General features: G+C 45.5%; 3 protein-coding genes across 8 annotated transcripts; 1 reads left to right on the forward strand and 2 right to left on the reverse strand.

Moving 5' to 3' along the window:
- Nucleotides 1-6: 6 nt before the first annotated feature.
- Nucleotides 7-6,294, reverse strand: PTGES2 (prostaglandin E synthase 2). The gene is made up of 7 exons (XM_089536837.1): nt 6,028-6,294; nt 4,876-5,070; nt 4,591-4,646; nt 3,977-4,126; nt 3,220-3,420; nt 2,405-2,522; nt 7-2,013 (listed from the first exon to the last, which is right to left on the reverse strand). Exons 1-7 carry the CDS (start codon nt 6,292-6,294, stop codon nt 1,885-1,887), a joined length of 1,116 nt encoding a protein of 371 aa, XP_089392963.1. The 3' UTR covers nt 7-1,884.
- A 104-nt stretch (nt 6,295-6,398) lies between these two features.
- On the forward strand, nt 6,399-10,236 carry BBLN (bublin coiled coil protein). Of its 2 annotated transcripts, none has more exons than XM_089536975.1 (2): nt 6,399-6,517; nt 8,027-10,236. In XM_089536975.1, exons 1-2 carry the CDS (start codon nt 6,433-6,435, stop codon nt 8,227-8,229), a joined length of 288 nt encoding a protein of 95 aa, XP_089393101.1. In that variant the 5' UTR covers nt 6,399-6,432; the 3' UTR covers nt 8,230-10,236. The 2 variants fall into 2 exon arrangements, with proteins under 2 accessions (XP_089393101.1, XP_089393102.1); XM_089536976.1 differs by having other exon boundaries at nt 8,030-10,236.
- Nucleotides 10,237-10,804: 568 nt separating this feature from the next.
- Nucleotides 10,805-21,450, reverse strand: CIZ1 (CDKN1A interacting zinc finger protein 1). 5 transcript variants are annotated; one of them, XM_089536978.1, is made up of 15 exons: nt 21,086-21,450; nt 19,745-19,860; nt 18,202-18,371; nt 17,453-17,585; nt 16,988-17,042; nt 16,442-16,521; nt 15,958-16,037; nt 15,457-15,639; nt 14,924-15,054; nt 14,724-14,808; nt 14,359-14,472; nt 13,565-13,738; nt 13,108-13,177; nt 11,919-12,040; nt 10,805-11,463 (listed from the first exon to the last, which is right to left on the reverse strand). In XM_089536978.1, the coding sequence occupies exons 1-15, from the start codon at nt 21,211-21,213 to the stop codon at nt 10,945-10,947; spliced, it is 2,160 nt and encodes a 719-aa protein (XP_089393104.1). In that variant the 5' UTR covers nt 21,214-21,450; the 3' UTR covers nt 10,805-10,944. The 5 variants fall into 5 exon arrangements, with proteins under 5 accessions (XP_089393104.1, XP_089393103.1, XP_089393105.1 ...); XM_089536977.1 differs by having other exon boundaries at nt 17,429-17,585; XM_089536979.1 differs by lacking the exons at nt 19,745-19,860; nt 21,086-21,450 and adding an exon at nt 18,470-18,505 and having other exon boundaries at nt 17,429-17,585.
- Between the last annotated feature and the right edge of the window lie 2,550 nt (nt 21,451-24,000).

Here is a 24,000-nt window from a genome sequence, read left to right on the forward strand (position 1 = left end):
TTATTGTGGCGAAAACCCTCCAGTGGAAACAAGTCAACAAAGACACACAAATCAAGATTACAAACAAGCAGCAAAAATCGTTTTATTGTGAATTTTGTCTGTCCCTCTTGAGACCTGAAGGGAAAAAATGCAACGCCTGCAGGCTTTTCCTCACTGGAGCCTCCATAGACCCCTACAAACTCCAGGAAGGGAAAAAGAAGGCAGAACCGTTTCCTTTCATAACAGTTCAATCCAAAGTAACCTCATTCACTCTCATGATTCCATCCGTAGTTTAAAAAAAGCCTGAATCTCCAAAGCAGAAATGCTAGGTCAGAGCTCCACCAGAGAAAGGACTAAAATGTTTTGATTCGGTCCATAACTCCAGTCCTGGACAGCCTTCAAATAGTCTCAAAGAGTTAAACAATACAATTTCAGGAGTAAACTCACTCCAAATTATGCGTAGCCCGAAACCCACGATTCACATCATTGATTTAGGGCCACTGGAGTGAACAAAGCCAAACCAAATGGAAGAAGGCACATCTATTTTGCAAAATGGCTGTATTTCCGCCTTCCATCCTTCACTCCCTCAAAAGACCCAAGGCAAGGACAGTTTTATCAACATTATAATAATTGTGAAGTCGAATGCATTCATGGCCGGCATCCATACTTTTTTGTGGCTTTTTGGGGCTATGTGGCCATGTTCTAGAAGATGCCATAGATGCCAGCCACAGATGCTGGCGAAACATCAGGAAGAAACTCTTCTAGAACATGGCCACGTAGCCCCCAAAACCCACAAAAAACTATTATAATTCACTCACAAAAATACTGTAAATCCCAGGTTCACTATTATAAAATGAGCCATGACAGTCAAACTAGTTTGAGCTCAGAGTATATATATGTGTGTATGTGTATGTGTGTGTATATATATATATATATATATATACACACACACACACACACTTTGAAAAATATTTTCCATGCACAATTTCTTACCCAGTAGTTGCTTCCATATAACAACACGTTCTGTGTAACATGTAACTATCACATACCTGCAGAACTTTATACACGGATATTGCAAATACCATGCATGCCATATTAATTTATAACAAGGAATTGCAGCTTGGGTCGAAATTCTGTAGCATGGAAAGCATCCCCTTTTGAATTATGACAGACGAACAAATGCACTAGATTTCTCTCTTCCCAGAACATCCTTATCCTAGACAAGGAGTCAGATTCCAGAAATGGACGCCTTTTAAAAACAAACGTTTGATAACTATTCCTTCTCTGTTCGTGCCGTTTTTTGCTGGATCTAACCACTAATAACAAAGAAATCCCAAATGCCATGCAAGCCCAGCGAAAGAAAGTCCAGACAGCTTGAGAATGACCAGCAAAAGAAAGGTTTCAGAGCCACTTGCTGTGAATAATGGAAAGGATGCTCTGTACTGTACTCTGCAAACTTGAGCCTCTTTTCCATTGTAGCCCTGAGTCCCTTCTTTGCTGAGTGCTTTCTTTCTTCCATCTCTTCCAGGACTAAGAAAATATTTTGCAGCAATGTCAAAGTTGTCAGGAAGACACATGGGTTTGGAAATGCAACTTGGAAGTCAACTCTTGATGTGAAGTGACCGCCAGCCAATACACAACAGTCTGGAAAACCACAACCATACAGTCATCATTCACCCTTTACACCCTTAATGCTTCTCAACAAACCGTTGTGTGCACATCTTTGGTTGTGTGCTGCTCTGCGGCTTCCACCAAAACGACGACTAGCTCTACAACGTACACTCTTTTTAATGTTCTTTTTGACCTAAGGAGCTCCACGCCATTTTAGTTCTTAAATGAAAACCGCGTTCCAAACTTGTCCTGTGCAAACTGGTTGAAGGTTGGCACCTGAGGGGCAGCGCAATGTCAGTTGGCAACTTTGCCCTGCCTGATGGCTGCCTCCATCCGACAGTACCAAGGCTGGATCTTGGTGTGTGTCATCATGTCATCAAAAGCTTCCAAGCCTTCCATGACACGCAGGACTCCATACACAGCCTGTGCAGACCAAGCAGAGAGAAACAGTTGAGACAACCAGCATTCATGACTCCTCTTGCTCCCCATATGAACCTCATCACAATCCTATGAGGTAGACCAGGCTAAGAAAGAGAAAGACTAGCCTATGGTCAACCAGTGAATTTCATGGCTCAGTGAGAACTAGAACCTGGATCTTCCAAGTCTCAGCCCAACTCTCCCATAGGGTTTTCTTAGGCAATAAAGCCTATTTGTTGGTAGTTTCCCATCCAAGTACTAGCAATGCCTGACCCTGCTTACCTTCCAAGACCAGGATCTGGTGCCTTTAGGGTATTTAGGCCCTTGCTCATGTGCACAGCTAGCAAATGTTAGTTTCCCAGTATTTCTTTTAGCAAGCCTTGTGCCGTGTGCTTACCAAATCCGCCAAGTTCGGCTGTGCACCCCCCATGAACATCCTGTGCTTGCCAACAGCTTTCACCCAGTCGTTGGCGGCTTTGTACAAATCTTCCCTCACGTCATCCTGCAAATGATGCCTGAAGGAAGAAAGAGAAAGAAGCTGAATATTCCACAATATTCTTTTTACTTCGTTCATCTTCCCCTTGGAGTTAGATAGGAGTTAGACAGAGTTCCAAAACAAGATAATTGGATGTTAATTTAAAATGTATACCCAGCCATCTAGGATTAAGTAATAAAAAAACCTGAAAAAAGAAAACTAGACACATAATGATGTTCAATGTTAAAAAGGAGGGCACTGTTGTTCAACATGCAGAAGTACCATTCTACTAACTTCAAGGAGCTTCCCTGAGATCTCTATCTTTTCTAATTTTTGGCAGATGAACACACACAAAAAACCCATGCATACCTCAGAGTGACCACAAATTTTTGGTGTTGGATTGCAATAGCATTTACATTTCTATGCCACTTATCAGTAAATTCAGCACTCTCTAAGCAGTTTATAATCTGGGTACTCAGTTTACTGATCTATGAAAGGATGGAAGTCTGAATCAACCTTAGAGCCCTGGGATCGAACTCACAACCTTGTGGCTGCAGTAAATAATGTGCAATGAAGTGTAAACAATGCAATGTAGTTGCAGGTTGAAAATGGCAGGATCGTGTACCTGCTGACTCTACTGTAGCTGTGTGACTAACAATAGTCCAGCTGTGCAAAAGCAAAAGGTATCTAAAGTGTGACACACTCACACCTCCAGAATTAATGTAAGGAGTCCCAACCTGCTCTTTAGCCTCTTGCTGATGATGAACATAGCAGCAGCTCCCACGTATTTGGCAAAGAGGCCTTCCACGGGGCCAAACTTTCCCTCGCGTACAATGTAGTCGAAAGACGCCAAGGCTTCGCCAGGGGTGCGGTAAACGTTGGGCGAGATGAGATGCACAAGCCAGTCATCTGCCCACTTCCTCCATTTCATCTCCTCCCTACAGGCAAGCCAGAAAAACATTAGAATTGGTGTATATACATGTGTGCATGCCAGGGAATGGTGGCAAATTGCTTGTGTGGGACGGCAGAGCTTGGGAAAGTTACGTTTTTGGATTACTAGTCCATCCTGGCTGGGGGATTCTGGGAAATGGAGTCAAATCTCCCCCCCCCCAAATGAGAAATAAGGCAGAGATGTTATACTATGGGGTCTCAAAGGACCCTGAATTAGTTTCTGACCAAGATACAAACCAGAGCTCTTCTCTTGCCCTGAGTTCCCACATTGCAAACTCAATTAATCTTAAAAAAAAACAAAAACTGGACAAATCCAGCCCAGATCCACAACCTTCCATCCAGACCCTGCTCAAAATATTTTGCTGCCTGAGGCACAGCAGCAACCACAGCCCCAAGTCAAGGTGCATAATACCCTAGCACCACTTTAGCATCGCTCACAAACACCTTTCCTGGTACCAATACTCTTCGCACACTGAAATTATGACATGTTGTGACAGCCAGAATCAGCTCCCTGAAGCAGCCGCTTCGTTTTGCACTACGTACACCCGCACATCTTTGACAGGATAAACACACAGGGTTTCCTTTTCGTCCAACATGAGCCAGTATTTGTTGCCATACTCCGTCACCTCTTTGCCCCGCTCATTCCGGGCTTTCATTGGCGGATAATAGGACACAATCTCTTCCAAACTCTTCCTGGGAAGGAAAACAAGAGAGATTCTAAGATAATGGCTGCTTGAAGCCACAGAAACTCTGATTATTTGCAGGTTTGATTAATGTGTTCTCTCTAGGAATCTCTACATCCTCCAGCGCAATTCTGCTGGATGCTGACCATAGAGTTGTGCTAGAAGTTTCTAGAGAAAACACTTCTCTAGGCATTTGTACGTCCTCCTGCATGATTGTATGGTCAAACTCCAGCAGATGTTGACCATAGAGTTGCACTGGAGGACTGGGAGATTTCTAGAGACATGTTCTCTTAGGTAAAAAAAAATTAACTTGTGATTCTTCCACATTCACGGGGGTCCTTCGCTCCTAACTCCAGAAAATGGGGAGGGACTACTATTTGAAGAAGAGGGCATTGGGGAACACAGATGACAAAGAACACAGAACAAAGGTTCCTCTGATAGTAGGAAGCTAAAAAGATAGAAATTTTCCCTTACCTGGAAATTAGATAGGTTTGAATTGCACTGATGATCACAGAAGAGTCGTTCAATTGCTGGGAGGGGATGTAAAAAAGAAATATAGCAGAGTTTTAGAAGCCATCAAGACCATCCTCACAGAATCACAAGAGCTGGAAGGGGCCATAAGGGTCATCTAATCCAACTCCCGGACATTCAAGGATAGGCAAACATATGAATGCCTGAGATCTGTAAGACTAGTCCCCCACCCTTGGTTCATTTTTTAAAGAAGAAACTAGGCGCCTATGGGACAATTTGGGCACTTACCAGGATGTTGCCAGTGTTGGCCAGAAGGATGGGCACCTTTCTGTACATGGAAAACTTTATCTCCTGCCTCATGACCGGATTCACCTCCACGATTTCGTACGGCAGAGAGTGATAGTCAAGGAAAGCCCGGACTTTGCTGCAAAAGGGGCAGGTCTTGTACTGGTAGAGGGTCAGCTGCAGGCTGCCTTCGGGGAGCTGGGTATGAGAAAAAGGAGACCCCAATATATGTGTCACATAGGGGTTCAAATGTTGGACTAGGACTCTGGAGACCAAGGTTCAAATCTCAGCTCATCATGAAACTCACTGGGTGATCATGGGCAAGTCATACCTTCTCTGATGCAGATGGACCTCACCATAGTAAGTTGGGGCAGCCATAAAGGAAGCACTCTAATTAGCTTAACGGGTTTGTGGGTCACATGCTGAGTTCATGGCCACTAATTGAAACGGCTTTTTGCAAGGATTAAGATGGAGGAGAAGGCTACCAACAGCTGCCACTGCAGAGTGCAATGTGAAAGGATTTTGTTCAGAGACAATCTGCTTCGCGGAATCCTAGGCTGCATCTTCCTTGGCCCACATTCAGGAGTGCTGGGAGATGTAGTCCATCCCATCTGGAGTCCCAACCTTTGGGAACACTGGTCTAGATGCTCTCTGGGTGACCCTGGATGACTCCTTTTCCCTCATCCTGGGCAAGTCACACCCTCTCAGCCTCAGAGGAGGGCAATGGCCAACCCCCTCTGAAGAGACTTGCCAAGAAAACCCTAAGAGTCAGAAATGCCATTGGAGAATACTTGCCCATAGGGAAACATAGAAGAATACTGATCCATAGGGAATCACAGGGGAACCCTTGGATATCATTGGGGAATACTTACCCATAGGGCAGTGGTTCTCAACCTTTGGCTCCTCTAATGTTTTGGACTTCACCTCCCAGAAGTCTCAGCCCTCTTGCCCAAATGATCAGGGATTGTAGGAGTTGAAGTCTAAAATGCCTGGAGGACGCACGGTTGAGAACCACTGCCACAGGGAATCCTAGGGGAACACTTGCCCATAGGAAATCACTGGGCAAGTATCCAATGTCTCCCTATGGGCACGTATGGCTGACCTCTCCAAACTGCAGGCCCCATCATCCCCAAAGCCTGAGCTCTATCCTATCACCTCCTTAGCTGCTGGAGCTGCTGCCTCCTGCTCCTGGCTGTGGAAGCTGGCCCTGAGCGCCTGGCAGAAGCCCAGGGATCCCCCCAGGAAGGCGAAGGCTGGGGCCAGGAGCTTCCCAGGGCCCTTCTTGGCCCAGCCTCCGGAGGCTGACCAGGAGAAGCCCCGCCTGGGCCCCAGGGAAGGAGCCCCAAGCCCTGGGCAAGGCCCCAGCCTTTGCAAGAGCCTCCAGGTGGAGGGCAAGGCTCTGCTGCTGCAAGGGGAAGCCATCTTCTGCTGCTGCTGCTGCAGCTTCCCTGGGAGAGAGAGACCCGGGGAAAGGGGCGGGGCTTGGGCTTTGCAACCTTGTCTCAACGTTCCATCCGGGGCGGGGCTTCGCTGCCACCAAGGAGACTCTGGAGCGGGATTATGTCGGGCCCAAATGGGGATCCGCACCTGAGCTTGGTCCAGGAGGATCAGGAGGAAGAGGAAGACGGGGGCTTTGGAGAAGCAGGTAAGATATAGACAGAGACTTTGGATTTCTATTCATTCCAGGCTTTTCCCTTCCATTTTTCCAAGAAATCCATCCATTCATTCATTTATTCATTCATTCCTTTGGGGATGGTTTTTGCTCCTTTTATTGCCCCCCCCCCCTTTTTATAAATAAGGCTTTCTGCAAACCTGGCTTTGGAGCCTTGAGTTCCTAGTTCATTCTGCCCATCAAGGGGCAGGGACTACAACCCCCATCATCCTCAGGTTTAATGTGCTGCCATGCCCATCATCCCCAGAGACGAGGGTCCTCTCTCTCAGGGTGACCAGGTGCCCTCCTCCTAAATTCAAAGGAGGACAAGGAGGACCTCATAATGTAGGGCCTGCAAGACCAAAATGGAGTCCTTGACCTTCCCTGTCAGGGCCACACAAACCAACTACAATTCCCAGCATCTCCCTAGCACTGAACCAAGGCAAGTTAAAGCAGTCTCAAACTGGATTATTTCCATAGAAATGCAAATGCATGCTTCTTAACGGTCCTTAATGGAGGACATTTTTGAGATCCCTCCTGGACAGAAGGCTGGAATGGAGGACATGTCCTGGGAATGGAGGACATTTGGTCACCTTGTTCTCTGCAGCCTTGCTTTGAAGCCCCCCATTCATCTCAGAGGCTTCACTTCCCACCTGCCAACAATCCTGCCTTGAACTGTACCTCCTAAAACGACAACTTCCTGCGATCTATAACTATTCTTCCAATATTCATTGGTATTAGGATTATTGTTGCATGTGTTCAAGTCGTTCCCAACTTCTGGCAGCCCTAAGCTGACCCTATAACAGGGGTTTCTTGGGTCCAGATTTGTTCAGAGATTTGCCATGGCCTTCCCTTGAGGCTGAGAGAGTGTGACTAGCCCTTCGTTGGCAAGTAAAACTTTTTTACGCCAGCAGACTTTCAGCAGATAATGCGCCATAGCCAGGGGGTTCTTTTAGCCTGTTTCAGTTGCGTATTGTAAGGGAATTTTAAATTTTTATATTGTGAATTTTTTGACTTTTTAATGTGGTTTTATATACACTTGTCCCTCCACATTCGCTAGGGTCAGGGGCACAAGACCCCCGTGAATATGGGAAAAAACACAAATAACAAAAACGCCATGTTTTTACCTAGAAGACACCTCTCTAGAAATCTCTAGGTCCTCCAGTGCAACTCAGTGGTCAACATCTGCCAGACACTGACCATAGAGTTGTGCTGGAGGAGCTACAAAGGCCTAGTAGAGGAATCTTTGAATGTAACTTTTAGTTAAAGTTGACCATAGAGTTGCACCGGAGGACCTAGCTATTCCTAGAGAGAACCTATTAATAACATCCGCGAATAATCAAAGCTGCAAATATCAAAGCCGCAAATATGGAGGCATGAGTATATAGTCGTATGATTTTTATCTGTAAGCCACCTTGGGTCCCTTCGGGGAGGAAGGCAGGATATAAATGACATTAATAATAATAATAGCCCAAGGTTACCCCAGGTTTCCTTTCTCTCAAGCAGAATATGCCGCCATCAACTCCATGCTGGACCAGATCAACTCCTGCCTGGACCACTTGGAGGAGAAGAATGACCACTTGCACGCCCGGCTCAAAGAACTACTTGAATCGAACCGCCAGACAAGGCTGGAGTTTCAGCAGCAGCTGAGCAAAGAAGGTCAAGACCTAGAGGCCGATGTCCAGAAACCTGCGAGGGACACTTAAATGTCCAGCTTCCCCTTGCAATGCAAACCCAAGCATAGGTGATAGGACGGCCCCTTCTCCTTTGGCTCAGTGTTAAAACTATCCGAATAGAAAAGGCGTTCTTGGGTCCGGTTTGGCGTTTTGACCCCTCTCTTCCCCTCCTCCCTCTATGATTATGGCTGCTATGTTGTGATGTTTGTAAAAGGATCCAGGGTCGCTTGTATCTAGCTTGTAAGGAATAAGGTAAGGGTGGGAATAAAATAGCTTTAAGTGAATTCATGAGTTTAGCTTGCATGGCGAGGGTTGTGTTGCAGTGTCTTGCCAGGGGAAAAGAAGTGACTTCAGAAAAATGGACTTACTTTTCAGCCTTGACCACTGTTTTCCTTTTTGCCTAGCTAGCTGCAGTTGTGTAATCTGCAAAGCAGCAATCCTATGGAGCTGCTTCTCTGGGGAGTAAGCCCCACTAAGTTCAGTGGTGTGTCTTCTGAGTAGACATTTATAGGATCGCACTTGAAATTCTGCCTCTGATACACCCATTATATGTGAAAAAACAAAACAGTCGTTGAAATAAAGTAGTTTGAAAAGCGTATCCAGAGGCAAAAAGGAGTCGCTAGACAAGGCCCAGTCCAGCTTGTTTCCATTCTAGGCAGAGCTGTCACTATCAGCTTCCTCATTCTCCTCCCATGACCCATTTTTTTGACTTCCATAAAACGCCCAGCTTCTTACATAACCGTGAACCAAGGCTGCACAACAATCTTTGATCTGTATCTAAATGCAAGTCTGCAACATATCAGCCGGAGCATCTTGATAAAAGTCAAATCTATCCATTTTTTCTCTGGGGAGAAATTCAGTATTGCATCGATGTTACGCAAGGACAGCCCAGGCTTTAATCCCTGCAATTTCCACCCCTAAATAAGTGTGAAATGGAGGTGGAGACGGGGAATTGATTCATTTCAGAGACTAGAACATCAAAGTCGATATTGATCCCCCGGAAAAGATAGCCTTTCGTTGCATTTTGAACAATCTTTTGAAGCTGGCCTGTCTGAATTTCTAATCACAAGTGGCTCTTCTCCAGAAAACATGATTTAGGTACGAGATCTGGAGTGGCTCTTTAAGATTATGGTAGGCATTTTTTGCCCCTTCCTCATATCTTGGGCTGCACTTTCCCTCTGATGTCCCCTCGGTGCAAAAAGAATAAATTCTCCCTAACAGCAAATCATTTGCAACTGGAAGTGACCAAGTATGTTTGCATGGCAAATTGTTCCCCCCACTTTCCAGAGGATGCTGAGAGGGTTTAAAGTTTAGTCCACCGCTTGTGCGAATTGAAAGCAGAGCACATGCAGTGTATTTGGGACAGGAAAGGGCTGGTAACAGATGGAGTTGAATGTGGTCCAGGGCTGAACTGCGGCCTTAAGAAATCAAGCACTAACTTGCTGTTCAATCAATTGCATCTGAACACTTCTGTTCTCTTTTGTAATCACCCTGAAAGACTCAAAATCAGGACCTCAAGATGTTAAGATCCCAATACTATCTGCATAAAGCAACATCCTCTATTCTCAGGGACAGTGGAAGTTGTAGTTCAACACTTGAAGGCTGCATGTTCCCCAGTTTTGTTCCAAAGGTCCCAGCACTGGGCCTCTGCCGATCTTCTGCAGTAGGAAAGTAACTCCAGAGTAAAGGTGGTTAGGAAGTAAAAGGCAAGGACACCATTTTTAGCTGTCCAAAGTTGTACCTACTGAAACTCTAAATGGAGTAAGGTACGTTTACTTGTGTAACCTTGAGAATCAGCTACAGATTAGTTCTGTTTTCATAGCTCATGGGTCCTCTCGTCACATCTGTTGGCCCCATATTTACTTGCACACTTTCAGAGAATGATTGTGTGAAGAACTGTTCACTCCTGTTTGGTCATTCCTTGTGGCAGCTCTGTTTTCATACCAAAAAGTGGTCTGGTCAAGACACTCTGGCCAGAGCCCCCTGTCCATGATGTTTGTGTTTTATACATTAAAAAAAGTTTCCAACCTTGTAAAAGGAATTTGCAGATTTCTTTTTAGTCTCCTGTTTGAGCTCAGATGCTTCTCTATACTTTAATATATTCTCAAAGTTTCTTAAAAAGTGACTTTTAAAAACTAAAGAGGCAATGAAGGGGAAAGAATCTGGGTGTAGGAAGGTTGTGTAAGAATGGGGCCATTTTAATAGGGTTTCCATTTTTAATGGGAGTTGCTAAAACCTCTTTCTTTTGTTCAACAATCAGATATGGTTAGCATTGTGTTAATGACTTAAGAAGGCATATGTCCAACTTCCAACTGTGCACTTTGTATTAGGCACGGTTGCATTTGTGCCTTGGGCTACACATTTCCACACTTGTTGCTTCAATTCAGCTGGACAACATAGCCATTCATAAGGGATGAATGGCACAAAGTAATGTGTAAATCTGCATATGGAGATCCATGCTATCCAGCCCCAATTCAGAATCTTGGCCCACAGTTTAAATGAGTAAGAACCAGAATGCTCAAAACTAGAGCAATCTCAGCCAGAGGATGTGAAAACTATCCCACAAGCAGTGTGGTCTGTTATCATGCACAAGAAAACGGCTCACTTGTTTTTCCCAATTTTAATTTAACAAAAAAACTGCAGTAAAACTAGAGCAATCCTTTTTCCTTCCTGTAAAAGTAGAAGGCAGGGGTGGGTGGGTAGTGGAGAGAAATCTAAAGAGAAAACACACCTACAAAAGTCATCTTATCTGGCCCTACGTCTAGCAGAGCGCCTGACAGCGGAGGCAGTACTGGCCAGAGAGGACAACTCTATTTCTTTTTCTTGGTCTTGAACCTCTGGGCCATCATTGGCTTCAAAATCCATTTCATCTCCCGAGACTGTGTCCACAGACACCTCTGGCAGAGTTTCACCGCAGTGCTCCATTTTCTGTCCGCAGAGTCCTAGTACATCCCCCTTTGCTGGGATGGAGATCTCACTAGCGGCCAAGAGCCTGTTTCTCGTGTCATCTCCCCTTCCTATGGCCAGGGTGCTGCGTACATTATCCGTTTCTGAGGAGCTGCTCTGTGCTGCAAAGGCAAGCTCCTCTCTTGGAGACCCACAACTTTTTTCTTGGACCGTAGCTTCCTTTATTGTACTGGCTGCTTCAGTTTTATCTACCATTTTAGCAGCAACAGCTGTTTGTCCATCATGCGGCTCCTGCCGAGAACGCAAAGGGGACTCCACAACTAAGGTTGTGGCTTGGAGCCGTGTGGCTTTGTATCTCTGTAAAGACGAAGGGGAAGAAACAAGTAAGGGTTACTAATGGTTTTGCTGCGGAAAGACACAAATGCCAACACCACCAGAGGCCTGATGGGCACCAGGTCAAAACATGGTTGCTCCCTAAATCTTTTGAGGCCTGATGGGGTTTTTACATGAACACTTGTGTGTAAACAGCTCGATATCATTTAACAGGGTTTAATCTGTCCTGAATTGTTTTAAGATGTTTTTAAAATCATTGTTGTTTGAAATTGGTTGGGTTGGCTTTGCTATACACACAGGGAAAGATCAGCGCAAGAAAAGAGCTGACACCAGACAGGAAGCGTAGCATGGAACAATGCGCCAGGGACGGAAGCTCCGCTGAAGTCATCCCTTTGGAGGAAGAGGAGCTGGGGACAAGGGATTAGGGGAGAGCAGAGAGTCAGCAGGGGACACGCAGAAGCGAGGCAGAAGACTCTGACCTGAAGGTTCTCAAAATGCATCAGGGACTTGCAGTGCGCGAGCCGACCGGCAGAGTCGCTATGATAGAATTTGTGACACAACCTGCAGAGGAAGCCTGCCACGGGGACCAGAAAATCCGGGCCTGTGAAACGAGGGAGGGGATTAAGGGGAGTCATAGATCACATTGAATGGAGCCAAAAGGATTAAAAGGAAACAAAAACATAAAGGCAGGGGAGAAAAAAACAAATGTTACATGAAATATATACCATGCAGAAAAAGAAAGAGGATGTTATTCTGAAAGGAAAGTGCTTTTTAAAGATTTTTGTTAACAACGAGGAAAGTGTTAAAAAGAGACAATTGCTTTCTTGAACTGGTTGCTCATAATCCAGCAAACATCAGGTGGCAATTTAGCAGACAAAGCAAACAAAAATACCAAGTGATGAACAGTCGTTTCAAAGATGAGGCAGTATGCAAACCTGCTGAAAATATATGTTGCAGTGAAATGGAAGACAACTTTGGCAGGAGACAGGTGCGAGAGAGAGAGAACGAGAGAGAAAAAACAGACATGACATGACTCGATTCTCATCCGCCTTGGGACAAAGAAGGGTAGGATGGTGTAAGGAATGGAACGGTGATGGAAAAGATCTCCTATGATGTTCTTGGGAGCATCAAAGACAAGTGTCACTTTTGCTCTCTACTGTGGGTTTGAGGGCCTGTTTTGTTTTGTTAAACTCATGTTTTGAGAAAACACAGGAAGAGGAAAATGTTGTGTGTGGAATAACACACAACAGAAGGCATCTGGCAGGACTTGTTCTCATGTACTGGAAACTGCTGGACACTCATACTGGGTGTCCAAGCCTGGCTCCCTGGCAAAATGTGTGGAAGCGGGCTGTGACTGGGAAGGGAAAAACACCCTGCATATGTTCAGGGGGTCACCCTATTATTATGTGGGTTTGAGGGCTAATCATGGTATTAAGTACAAAGCCCCTCTTGAGTTTGAACAGTATCACTGTTAATGCCATCCTCCTGCTTTCTATGTTGTATTGTAAGGTATACCCTAAATATAGAGACTGTATGGAGGTAATGTATTTGAAAACAACAATAGCCACTAGCCATCCATAAGGCTTTCCTCCAAAGGCATCATCAACGTAAAGACACACAAAAAGAACTCGTGGTAGATCAGACAAACATCTCTACGTTTTTACTTACCATAGACAGTATCTGCACAATATTTCTCATTGCCATCAATGTCTACCAGTGACATTTCATTCAGACCAACCTGTACAAGAACCAAAAAAACAGAAGAGAGGGCAAGAATAAGTTGACTTCCAAATTTCACCCTGATGTAGGGATGCTGAAATGCTAAGACACAAGAAAGTACAGTCCATGAGACAACTGTTGTTCAGGTGTGCTCCCCAGCCCTCATTTTGTTTCTACAGCATAGTAAAATCAGCACTTAGAAAAGATGTTATTTTTGGACTATCTATCTATAGTAATAAAAGGAATTATAGTCCAAAATTAGCAATTTTTCCAGCTCTGGCTGAAACTGCTATTCTGTAATAAACAAAAGAGTAAATGTAATGCCCACCAGAACACAGCCTGATATTGCAAGCACAGCAGGCAGATCCTCACAATCCCCAATAACGTTATCCTCCCAAACACAAACCTGTCTTAGATGGTCTTCGTTCTTCAGCTGCTCCAACTCAGAGTCTTCCCCCTCACCAGATGCTTCCTCCTCCTCTTCTTCCTCTTCCTCTTCTTCAAAACAGCCCACTGCATCGACTGTTATAAGTTCCTCAGAGTCCTCTGGCCCACCTTGTTCCTTCTCTCCCAGCCTCACCTGGACAGACACAGAGAAAGACTGGTGAGAGATGGAGAAAAACATGGTAAGCCTGTTTGGATGCTACAACTGGACAGCTGGGCATGTGGCTTTTACATATGTATCTTTGCAGCACGACAGCCAGTGTAATGATTGAGGAGTCAGACTGTGGCTCAGAGGTTCAAGTCCCCACTTGGCAACTGTGGGCCACTAACACTCACTCTTTCTCTTCTTCCCGCATCTATCTAATCGACTTTGTAAGATTGTTGTGAGAATAAAAGTAAGGAGGAGGAGAGATACACATGCTACCTCATGGTTACTGGAGAAAAGGTGAGCTATATAACCATCAAGAAAACATTGAACTTGGAAAATCATGCATTTCACCATTAAACAAATGGCAGAGACCATTTGCACATTATATCTGAACAGATCACCTGTACTTGAAAAACCATTTCTCTCCCCAACCTATATAGCCATTATTCTGGCCTGACATAAAGGGAGTTCCTGATGTTTCCAAGACATAATATAAGACTGGACACATCCAAAGACAATTTATCTTCTGAAGATCTGCAAAGAACATTCTGTGTGGCCCATCACTGCCACCACTGCCACCATCTTCTTTGGAGCACAGTTCTCATTACCTCTTTGGCCTTCTGTTTATGCTCCAAGGATTTCATGTGCTCCACAAACTTCCGTGGGGTCTTAAAGTGGCGGCTGCATACCGTGCAAAGCGGGCGAAGAGAGCGTTTGGCAAGCTGTCAGGGGAGAGAAATTAGAAAAGACAGCAGGAGAGATTGTGGTCAAGACAAGACTTCATGTATGTTGGCACAACACTGTTTTAGCTAAAACAATCTCTGGCCAGGCTGTTTGGGAATGATGGGAGTCATAGCACAATGCATCTGATAAGAACCAGGAGGTAGAGGAAAGCAGCATTATCTTCCCCATACAACCCTATCTCAACCCCCTCTAAAAAATAAGAAGAAACAGAGTTACTGTAGAAGGTTACCTTATGGTCCTGAGTCCGACGATGTTTGATCAGATCACCTATGAAGTTTGTCTGACAGGTGTTGCACCATCGCTGTTGATTGTCCCTGGAAAGACAAAAGGATCTCAGTGAAGAACACTAGAACTACAGGAATGCTTCTACATTCATGATTTCGTCATGCCTTGATAGCCTGGTTGCAGAGTTTTACAGCTTGCACATACCCATCTTTCTCAACCAGAGGCCTCTGCTCCTTCACCATGGGCAGCAAGGAGACAAAGCAGACATTGCTCATGTGCTGGATGTCTTGGAGCCGCTGCTGGTGCTGAACGCCAGCCATGTGAGCTTGGAAATTCTGGCACAGACAGAGAGAGCAGCAGTTAGCTTTTCAGGCTGGAAAATCCCTTCACTTCAGATGGACTGCTTGGAAGGTTAAGAGAGTCTATATTTTATGTACCAAAGGACTGCTTAGGATCCAGAGACTGGAAAAGGGCAAAAGGCATTTCCCTAAATGCTTTTTCTGCAGTCTGTCAAGTCCTTGCAACATGCTAAAGCCAAAGATACGTGCCACCTAATTTTATTTGCTTTACCTCAACAATACAAACATCTATAACTCACCTTTGTTTTTCTTTTACTGAAGACCTGAAGATAATCAGCCTTCTGTCTCCCCATGCTAGTTCATAGCCTCCTTCCCTGGATTCCTCTAGACATCAACATTGTCCCAATATTCCCATGTGCCAACCTGGGGTCTCATTACCTGTTGGTTACAGCAGTCAGTCTTGCAGATGTAGCAGTAGAATTTCAAGACAGACTCAGGGCTGGTCTCAGCTGGGACCGTTTCAGAGGTCCAGTGAGACGGCTTCAGGGCTGTGGTGCTGATCGCCCGGCTCTCGCTGCTCTGTTGAATTGTCACTTTCAAGGAACCAGCAGAACTCACCACCTCAGAAAAGAAAAGAAGAAGAAACAAAGATTCATTTCAGAGTGCTCACCCTCAAGAATTTCTATCAGTAGCCAAACTCCCATCCACCAGGAGTTATTTTGAACTCAAGCCACACTTCCTGACAAGGAGCTGGTGTACTGCACATCCAGAAAGATTGAAAGGGTATCTGTTAAAGGCTCATCCTTTTGGATGAACATGGAAAAAGCAAGTGTCTTTCTCCATGTTGCTGTTTTGGCATGTCTTCCTCTGAGGATTCTAAACAAAGCAACAGAAGAGTATGTCTCCTTTTCATTTTGTCAGTAGAACCTATTCACTCACCTCTGAAGTCTTCAGCTCCTCCAGAAAGTTCTTCCCCTCTGAAGCATCTGCAGGTAAATCGGCACTCGTGTTGTCTGCCTCTATGAAACATACACAATTCCTGTTTATATACAACCATCTTCTAAATCACTACCAAACAGCCTTCACTAGGATTAGGGTGAGGCTTGATGGGATTTTGCCATCTTGCTCCTGAGCATGCTAATATACAAAACTTTGTAACCTTCAACACAGATTCTGTAGGAACGTGAAAGAAGAAGGCAGGTACCAGGTAGGCTAGAGAATATGGGTAATGCTTTGGTTGTCAAATGACATAGCAAATTAAAACAAATCATTCTGCATTATCAAATACAAATACCATCAATTATAAGTTGCCAAAGTCATCTTACAGTGGTACAGTATCTGACTGTATTTCGTTCTTTAAAAACAAACAATTTTATAAGAGCCCTCACCCTAATATTTTTTATCTGTGCTATAAGGTTCTTACCTTCCAGGTGGAACTCTGTGTTGGAATCTTCCACTTGTGAAAGGCACACTGTTTCCTCAGAGACTGATTCTTCAGTATTGCTAGGCAGCAGGTGGGCAGGAGGAGAAAGAGAATCATCATTGCAATATGTTGTTGGGTAGGAAAGTGAGCAACACTTGGATGTAACCAGGTGTGCACATCCACAGAGGATGCCATGTCCAGGGAAAAGGAATCACAGAACTGGAGAGCAGGAAGGGATCCCAAGGAGCATCTCATCTAACCCACTACCAACGGAGGAATCCCCAGGGACATCTGTCTGCTACTGTTTGCAACAAGGCATCGTCTCAGGACTTGGAAGATTCTTTGGTCTATCAGGGCAGTTATTCCATTATTTTAGACACAGTTTCTGTCAAGTATATGTGATTTGTATTGTATTATATTTGTAACCTGTATCGTATTGTATCTTATTCTGTTTGTAAACCGCCGTGATCATAGGAACGGCGGTATATAAATAAAATTTCAATCAATCAATCAATCAATCAAAAGTATTATTGTTCTTATTATTACCTTTTTAGTCGTTTGGTGGCTGGCTCATCATCTGGGGAGGATTCTGTTAGAGCCTCTGTAGGTCCAGAAAAGGAAATTATTGTTGCAGAATGACCAACTATATTCCAGACCAGCATCCCCCAACCTAGTGTTCCCTCCAGGTATTGCCAAACTACAGTTCCCTGACCAGTGGTGGTCAATGGGTTGCATGTCAGATGTGTGGTGAATCCACTCTGGGGGTGGTTTCCCCTAGTGCTAAACCCACTCTGCACATTAAGTTCAGCACCAGGGATAGCTCCTCTAGTGAGAAACAACACCCAGGGATGGTTCAGTTCACCCCCAACATGGAATCCACTGGTTTCAAGTGCCCCTGACCACTGGCCATGCTGGTGGGAGCTGGTGGAAGGTACCATATCAGGGAAAGGATGCTCTAACATAGTGAGAGCTCAGGCAGTGACCGACCTGAAGGCTGAGAACAAGTCTGACCTAAAGGCTGTTTGGAATCCGCTTTAAGATCAGACACCTCTAGATGGGGCCCCGTCTCATCCGCGCCTTGGCTTTGAGGGAATGAGGATGAAGAGTCTGCCTCCCGCTTCCTCTCAGCAATCCTTGGGAAGTCCTACAGACAAGTATACAAAGAGGAGAACATTCCAGCATTTCCATGGCAGAACTTAAAGCCAAAGGGCTGGCATATGAGGCCCTATACTAGGTTCCCTCGCCTTTGTAAGTCAGTTGGTTGCTATTTGGGGCTATGTTTTCTCTGCTGGTGCACCTTTGTTGTCAAACATCTTCTGTACAAAAACGTTCCCCTGATCTGGTGTGTATTCTGTGTTTAAAATTGCTTTTTAACTCGATAGCATTTCAGAGCTATAATCTATTCAACTGTGTTTCAGCATCATAATTTTCTGTCTTCATCTACGCCTTTTTTATCTGTACATGCTCTTAATCCTATTGTAATCTGCACTGAATCCCATTCTTGGAGGAAGGCCAGCTATAAATCAAATAAAAAATAAAGGAACTGCCTAGTGCATCTTTTAACATCTTTCAGGTATCAGCTAAAAAACCAAAGCTTTTAAATTTATGGATCTTTTAAACCCTCTGGTGCTACTACTTTTTGACTACATGGCAATCCTAATAGGACAGTGTGAATGTGGGTCACCACAACTGAAGGATGATGATGAATATAAAAGCTATCAGCATGGTTTTGCAAGAAATATTAGAGGCCACAAACTCACCTTGCGAAAAGTCCGATTCTGCCACTGAAATGGCAGACCTGGGAAAGCCAAGCGAGCAGGTTTTAAGGAGATCCCAACAGGAGGGGGACCCAAAAGGGAATGCCTTGTTGCCTGAGGAAAGAACTGCTGCAACACAGGGGCGGTCGCCATGTTAAAACCTCTCAAGTTACCTACAGAAGCCAGAGAAAAAGGGGGAAGAATGAAACACAGCATAAGTACCAGCCAGCTTGAAGGGACAAAAGGCTGAAATAAATTGTCACGGCCTAACTGTGAATTGGATCCAGGAAAGGCAACATGTATCCATGTTCTCCAATTCTCTCGATGTGCAGAGTTGCCAGAGAAAAAACTAGAAATGGCTCCTGGACCTGTAATGGTTGTATAGAAGAGGGGATTTCAGCAATACATTTCTAACCCAGAACGATTTATTACGATGCTCTGCTTGTCTTACAGCACTTCTCAAACCCTGCTTGCCATTTTTATACATGCACACACTTTGACCAAATGGTTTCAAGGTTTCCCACAACAAAATCAATTTTTAATAGCCTCCCTTGCCTGATACAGACACAGATCTCTGAACGTTAGGCACTGTCCATTGTGAAAGGTCGGAGGGCAGCTAGGCAGGCTGGAAGATGCACTACAGATAAAGATGCAAAGATGGCATCCATCTTAGACGGAGCACAGGAAGCTGATGAAGACTGAGGTCAGAGTATGGAAACATTATATTTTAGACTGCAGTTCCAAGAATTCCTCAGCCAGCAGGACCACTGTTCATAGCTCTCAGGGATTCTGGGAGTTTTGTTCAAAAAGGTAACTTTCCCAAGCGCTAACTGCGGTGTCTCAGGAAACTGTATGTCCATTTTAGATAGAGAAGAGAAGGGGGAAAGTACAGATCCATGCTTCACTAGTTTCCACAGCTGAAACTGCAGGTTAAGCCACCTGCTGAATTATTCACTCACACAGTTTCTCAGATACCAAGGTATCAGGGCATCAAATATTCTGAAATCCAAACCTCGCAGGTGACCAGGACTCTTCAGGGAACGGTCAGTTCCTTGGGCCATTCTTTATTACAGAGGTAACATGATTATCAATTGCATAACACTGGGACAACCAAGCCCTCCCAAAAAGAGAAGTGTTACCATCGAAAGGGCTCTGGGAGGATACATAAAAACAAATGCACCGAAGGCAAATCATGCCCTCTCATTTATATAAAATGTATTATACAATATCTCAACATATATATTGATGTGTGTCTGTATAGGTATACTTCAGTTAATGCACTTAATGCACTGAGCCCAAGAGCCACATGTTTCTCTCCCTTGAGAAATCTCAGGTGTAATTTTCTTCTGTCTCTTTCAACAATGTAATACAACAGGGTTTTTAAAACGCCATTTTAAATATCGTTTGAAGCTGCCTTGTAAATACCAGTGACGAACTTTCCAAGGATCCCAGCATGCGGCGATCGGCCTCTCCGGCCTCAAGCAGTTTCAGTTCTGATTCCAATATAAAGGAGGGAAAGAGTACAAAAGCAATAGGTGAACAGTACCTTGCATCTGCTGGATGAGCAGCGCCCGCTGTATCAAGGGATTGGCGCTGAGAAGCGACGCTTGGCCAGTAGCCCGCATATTGAGCATCTGCTGTTGCTGGGATGGGGTCACACCTCTAAGGAAAAGGCGGAGAACACAAGGATCAGACCACAAGGAAACCTTTGGCCCAGGGCAGAAAGAAAAACACTCTCTGGGCAACATCACTGCCATTGCCATTGCCATCCTCTGAGGCTGAGAGAGTGCGATTTTCCCAAAGTCACCCAGTGGGTATACATGGCTGAGCTGGGATTCGAACCCTGGTCTCCAGAATCATAGTCCAATGCTCAGACCGTTATGCCGCCGGCAGGTTTGCCTCAGCCATATTGTCCAGCCTGAATCAACAATAATAAGTCAAAACATGCATGAGATTCACTGAAATGAAACCCACACAAAGGCTGACTTACTGAGTTACCATTGATTTAATAGGGCTACTCTACTTGGGTCTCACAATAGGATTCAGTAGGATATACTCTACTTGGGAGAGGCAGTGCAATCTAGTGGTCTGACAGCATCCTTACTCTCCCCAAAAAAGTCATTCCCCTCCCCCCAAAAAAGATGTGCAATAAAGTGACCCATCCTCAGGACTTTACATCAAGCGGAAGTGGTTGAGATATTATTATTATTATTATTATTATTATTATTATTAAATTTGATTTAAAAATGGGGGTGATGCCCCAAAGGCTTATGGATCGTTGATCGGCCCTATAACACATCCCTAAGAATTATATGCTCACTATCATTGTCAACATTGGTCCCTACAATTTATATTTTATATATTTAGGTTTTAGATATTTTTATCTTCTTTTTAAATTTTATTTTACTGTAATATGGATAATTTATGAGCCCTGTATCACTAATAATTATAGGATCACTATAACTGTTACAACTTATATTTTATATTTACATTTTAGACACTTTTATCTTCCTTATTGTTTATTTTTTATTTTATTGTAGTATATTATTATTATTATTATTATTATTATCATTGTATCTTTTTAATTGTACTGAGTCCCAGTCCTGGGAGAAGGGCAGGATATAAACAAATAATAATAATAATGTATTATTAATAATCAATAATTAACAATACAATTATAATAATAAAATTATAATAATAACAATAATAACAATAATACAATTAACCACTTCTATCATTGATAACTGGAGAGAGAGAAAGCCCTCTGGGAAGAGAAAGCCTAAATGTTTTTAAAAGGATGGCGAAGGGAGCCAGTGTTTCCCTGGCTCTCCTGGGAGCATCCCACGTGGAAGGCCGCGCATCCCCGGCCTCGAGTAGAAGGGCTTACCGGCCAGGAGGCGCCTGCTGCGGGGGAGGCTGGGGTGGCGCTGCCGGCGGTTGTTGTGGTTGTTGCTGCTGCTGGAGGAGGTGCTGGAGCTGCAGCAGTTGCTGCTGGAAGTGCTGCTGGGTGAACATGGCTGGGGGCTAGTCCGAGGGAGAAGAAGAAGAAGAGTAGTCCTCCAAGGAAGGAAGGAAGAAGGGAGGGATCCCCTGCTGCTGCCAGGCTCAGGCTCAGTGTTGCCAATTGGGGGACTTTCACACGAAAACGGGGGCTTTTCCGAGCTTTTGGTGTGATTTCAGTGCAGATTTGGTGACTTTTGCCCCTTTCAGCTGCAGCCTGAGAGAGAGGCTGGCTACAGAGCAACCAATGCTTTGGAGTGTGTGTCACACACTAACAGCCAATCAGAGAGAGGACTGGAGAGGGGTCACCGCCCCGCTCTCAGGAAAAGCTCAGCCCACTCGCCTGGCTCAGTGCTAGGGAATCCTGGGAATTGTAGTTTCTTGTGGCACCAGAGCGCTTTCTGACAGAGAAGGCTCAATGTCTCACAAAACTACACTTCCCAGGGTTCCTGGCACTGAGCCAGGGCAGTTAAAGCAGTCTCAAACTGGATTATTTCTGCAGTGTGTCTTGGACCCAACTCAGGCTGCGTCTTCACTCCAGAGACAATCCAGTTTCATACCGTTTTAACTGCCATGGCCCAGTGCTATGAAACCCTGGGACTTCACCAGAGTTTGCTGAGAGAGAAGGTTAAATGTCTCACAAAACTAGAATTCCCAGGATTCCCTAGCACTGAGCCAGGGCAGTGAAAGGGGTGTCAAACTGGATTATTTCTGCAGTGCGGTTGCAGCCGAACACGTTTCTATTTGGCACAAAGCTCCCTGGAGCCCCTTCATGTCAAAAGAAACACCTTAAAAGTATTAGAAGGACTGAGAGATTCTTTGGTTGGTTTTAATGGTAATTTTGAGAGTTGAAATAAGTTCCAATTCCTTTTATTCAATTAGGGTTACGTTTATTTGCAAAAGATCCGCCATATTCACATTACGGGGACTTTGGGGGATTTTGACTGGATATTTGGTGTGATCTGGGGGGATTCGGTGTGTTTTGGTCAAACGTTTGGGGAAATAGCTTCCAGGCTTGTTGGCAACACTGGGAGGGGGCATGCATGCCCCCAGAGAAGAGGAAGTCAGGCCCCTGAACGCAGCCATGCTCCAAGCGGAATGCATGCCTCGGAGGACCTGTCCGGGAGAAAGGAGGACGCTCACAGCCCCCCCAAACTGCTGGGCCCCCCAAAAGAGTGCCTGGGGCCCATTGCTGAGGCTGGCCAGGACTTGGGCTTTGGGGCCCTGCGAGTTGGAAGAGAGCCCAAGGCAAGGGCCACGCAGCCCAGCCCCTTTCTGCCATGCAGGAACTCTCAATCCCATCTGTACCAATGTCCAAGGGGCCTGGGCGGCTCCAGAGCCCGGAGGTGGACACTTCCCATCATCCCCAGGCGACGCAGAACTAGGCTTGGGAATGAGATTCCCATCATCCTCTGGCCCTCAGGGGCGGGGCGGCCATGTTTTCCCAGGGGGTGATGGGAATTGCAGTCCCTTGCAGTCCTTGTCAAGCTCCTCAGGGTTCAGGGGGAGCAGCAGGCCTCTTGAACTGCAGGACCCATCATCCCCCTTCCCAGGGTTGGTGACTTGAATGTCAATGCTAGGGGTCTTGGAGCACACTTCCCATCATCCCCAGGCCATGCAGAGGCCCTCCTTGGCCCCTCCCTCGAGCTCCTTTCTGGAAATGCCCAGCATCCTGGAGCCCTCCGGGGGACGATGGGAATTGTAGTCCAAAGCCAAGAAGGCCCTGCATCGCGAAGGGCGCCAGGAGCAACGAACCCATCATCCTTCTTCGCTCTGGTCCTGCAGCAAAAGCAAAGGGAAGAGTCCTTTAAAGATCTAGATCTATCTAGAGATATGAAGGAACTGTATGTTCCATAGGCTTTGCTGCCCAATGGGCTTCTTCTCAGGGGAGCCCTGGAAGGAGGAAGGCATCTCTGGCTCCATCCAGAGGCTGCAGGGCCCTGAGGGGCCACAAGAGTTTCTTTGGGGCAGACAAGTTTGGCTCTTGGCTTTTGTCTGGCCAAGTTGGCTTTGATCTTGCAAAACCTGGCGTCTTCTTGTCCCGTTTTTTGGGCTCATCTACTGAGCAGCAGGAAGAAGCAAGGCCTGGGTTTTGGCTGGAAAAGGAGGGCTGCAAGTGGCGACTCCTTCGCTGAGTGGCATGCAGACAAGGGCCTTTGGGCACCTTTGGGGCTCTCTGCAAAAGCGCTCCCTTCAGCCCCTGCTCTTAGGAGCTCTCAAGATGGCCGCCTGTCTGGACCCCTCTCTTGGCCCTCAGCATCGACCCCTCTCTTGGCCCTCGGCATTGACCCTTATATTGGCCCTCGGCATTGACCCCTCTCTTGGCCCTCCTTGGACATTCCCCCATGTGATCAACTCCCAAATGTAATGGTCATGTCACAAAGTTCAGAGATTTGGGAACAGAATACATCAAGAGGTCCAAAAGCTCTTAGCCTCAGAACTCCCCGGCCTTCCTCCCTGAGTTGCACCTTCTGAACATGACTTGTATTTTGGGAGCAGACAAAGGGAAAAAGCCATTGGAGAATGGTCTTATCAATTAATAAACACATTCCTGCAGCTTCAGCCACTCAATCTATTCCAGGTGGAAGGGCTTGAAAGCCACAGCTGGAGAAGACCCCCCTTGGCCTTCTCCCCTTCAAGCCCTGGAAGCTGCAGGGAGTGGGGCTCAGTGGTGGGAGCCAACTCCGGAGGAGGCCCTTCCCAATGGGGGAAGCAGAGCTGGGGCGGCTCCTGAAGCCATTCAGGGTTGATGAAGCCAGCGCCAGAAAAGGAGTTCCTGCATGGCACATTCGGGGGGGGGGG

Source organism: Sceloporus occidentalis, unplaced genomic scaffold (assembly GCF_023333645.1).
Source record: "Sceloporus occidentalis isolate IW3139 unplaced genomic scaffold, rSceOcc1.0.p SCAF_8, whole genome shotgun sequence".
In the NCBI taxonomy this organism is placed as follows: Eukaryota; Metazoa; Chordata; class Lepidosauria; order Squamata; family Phrynosomatidae; genus Sceloporus; species Sceloporus occidentalis.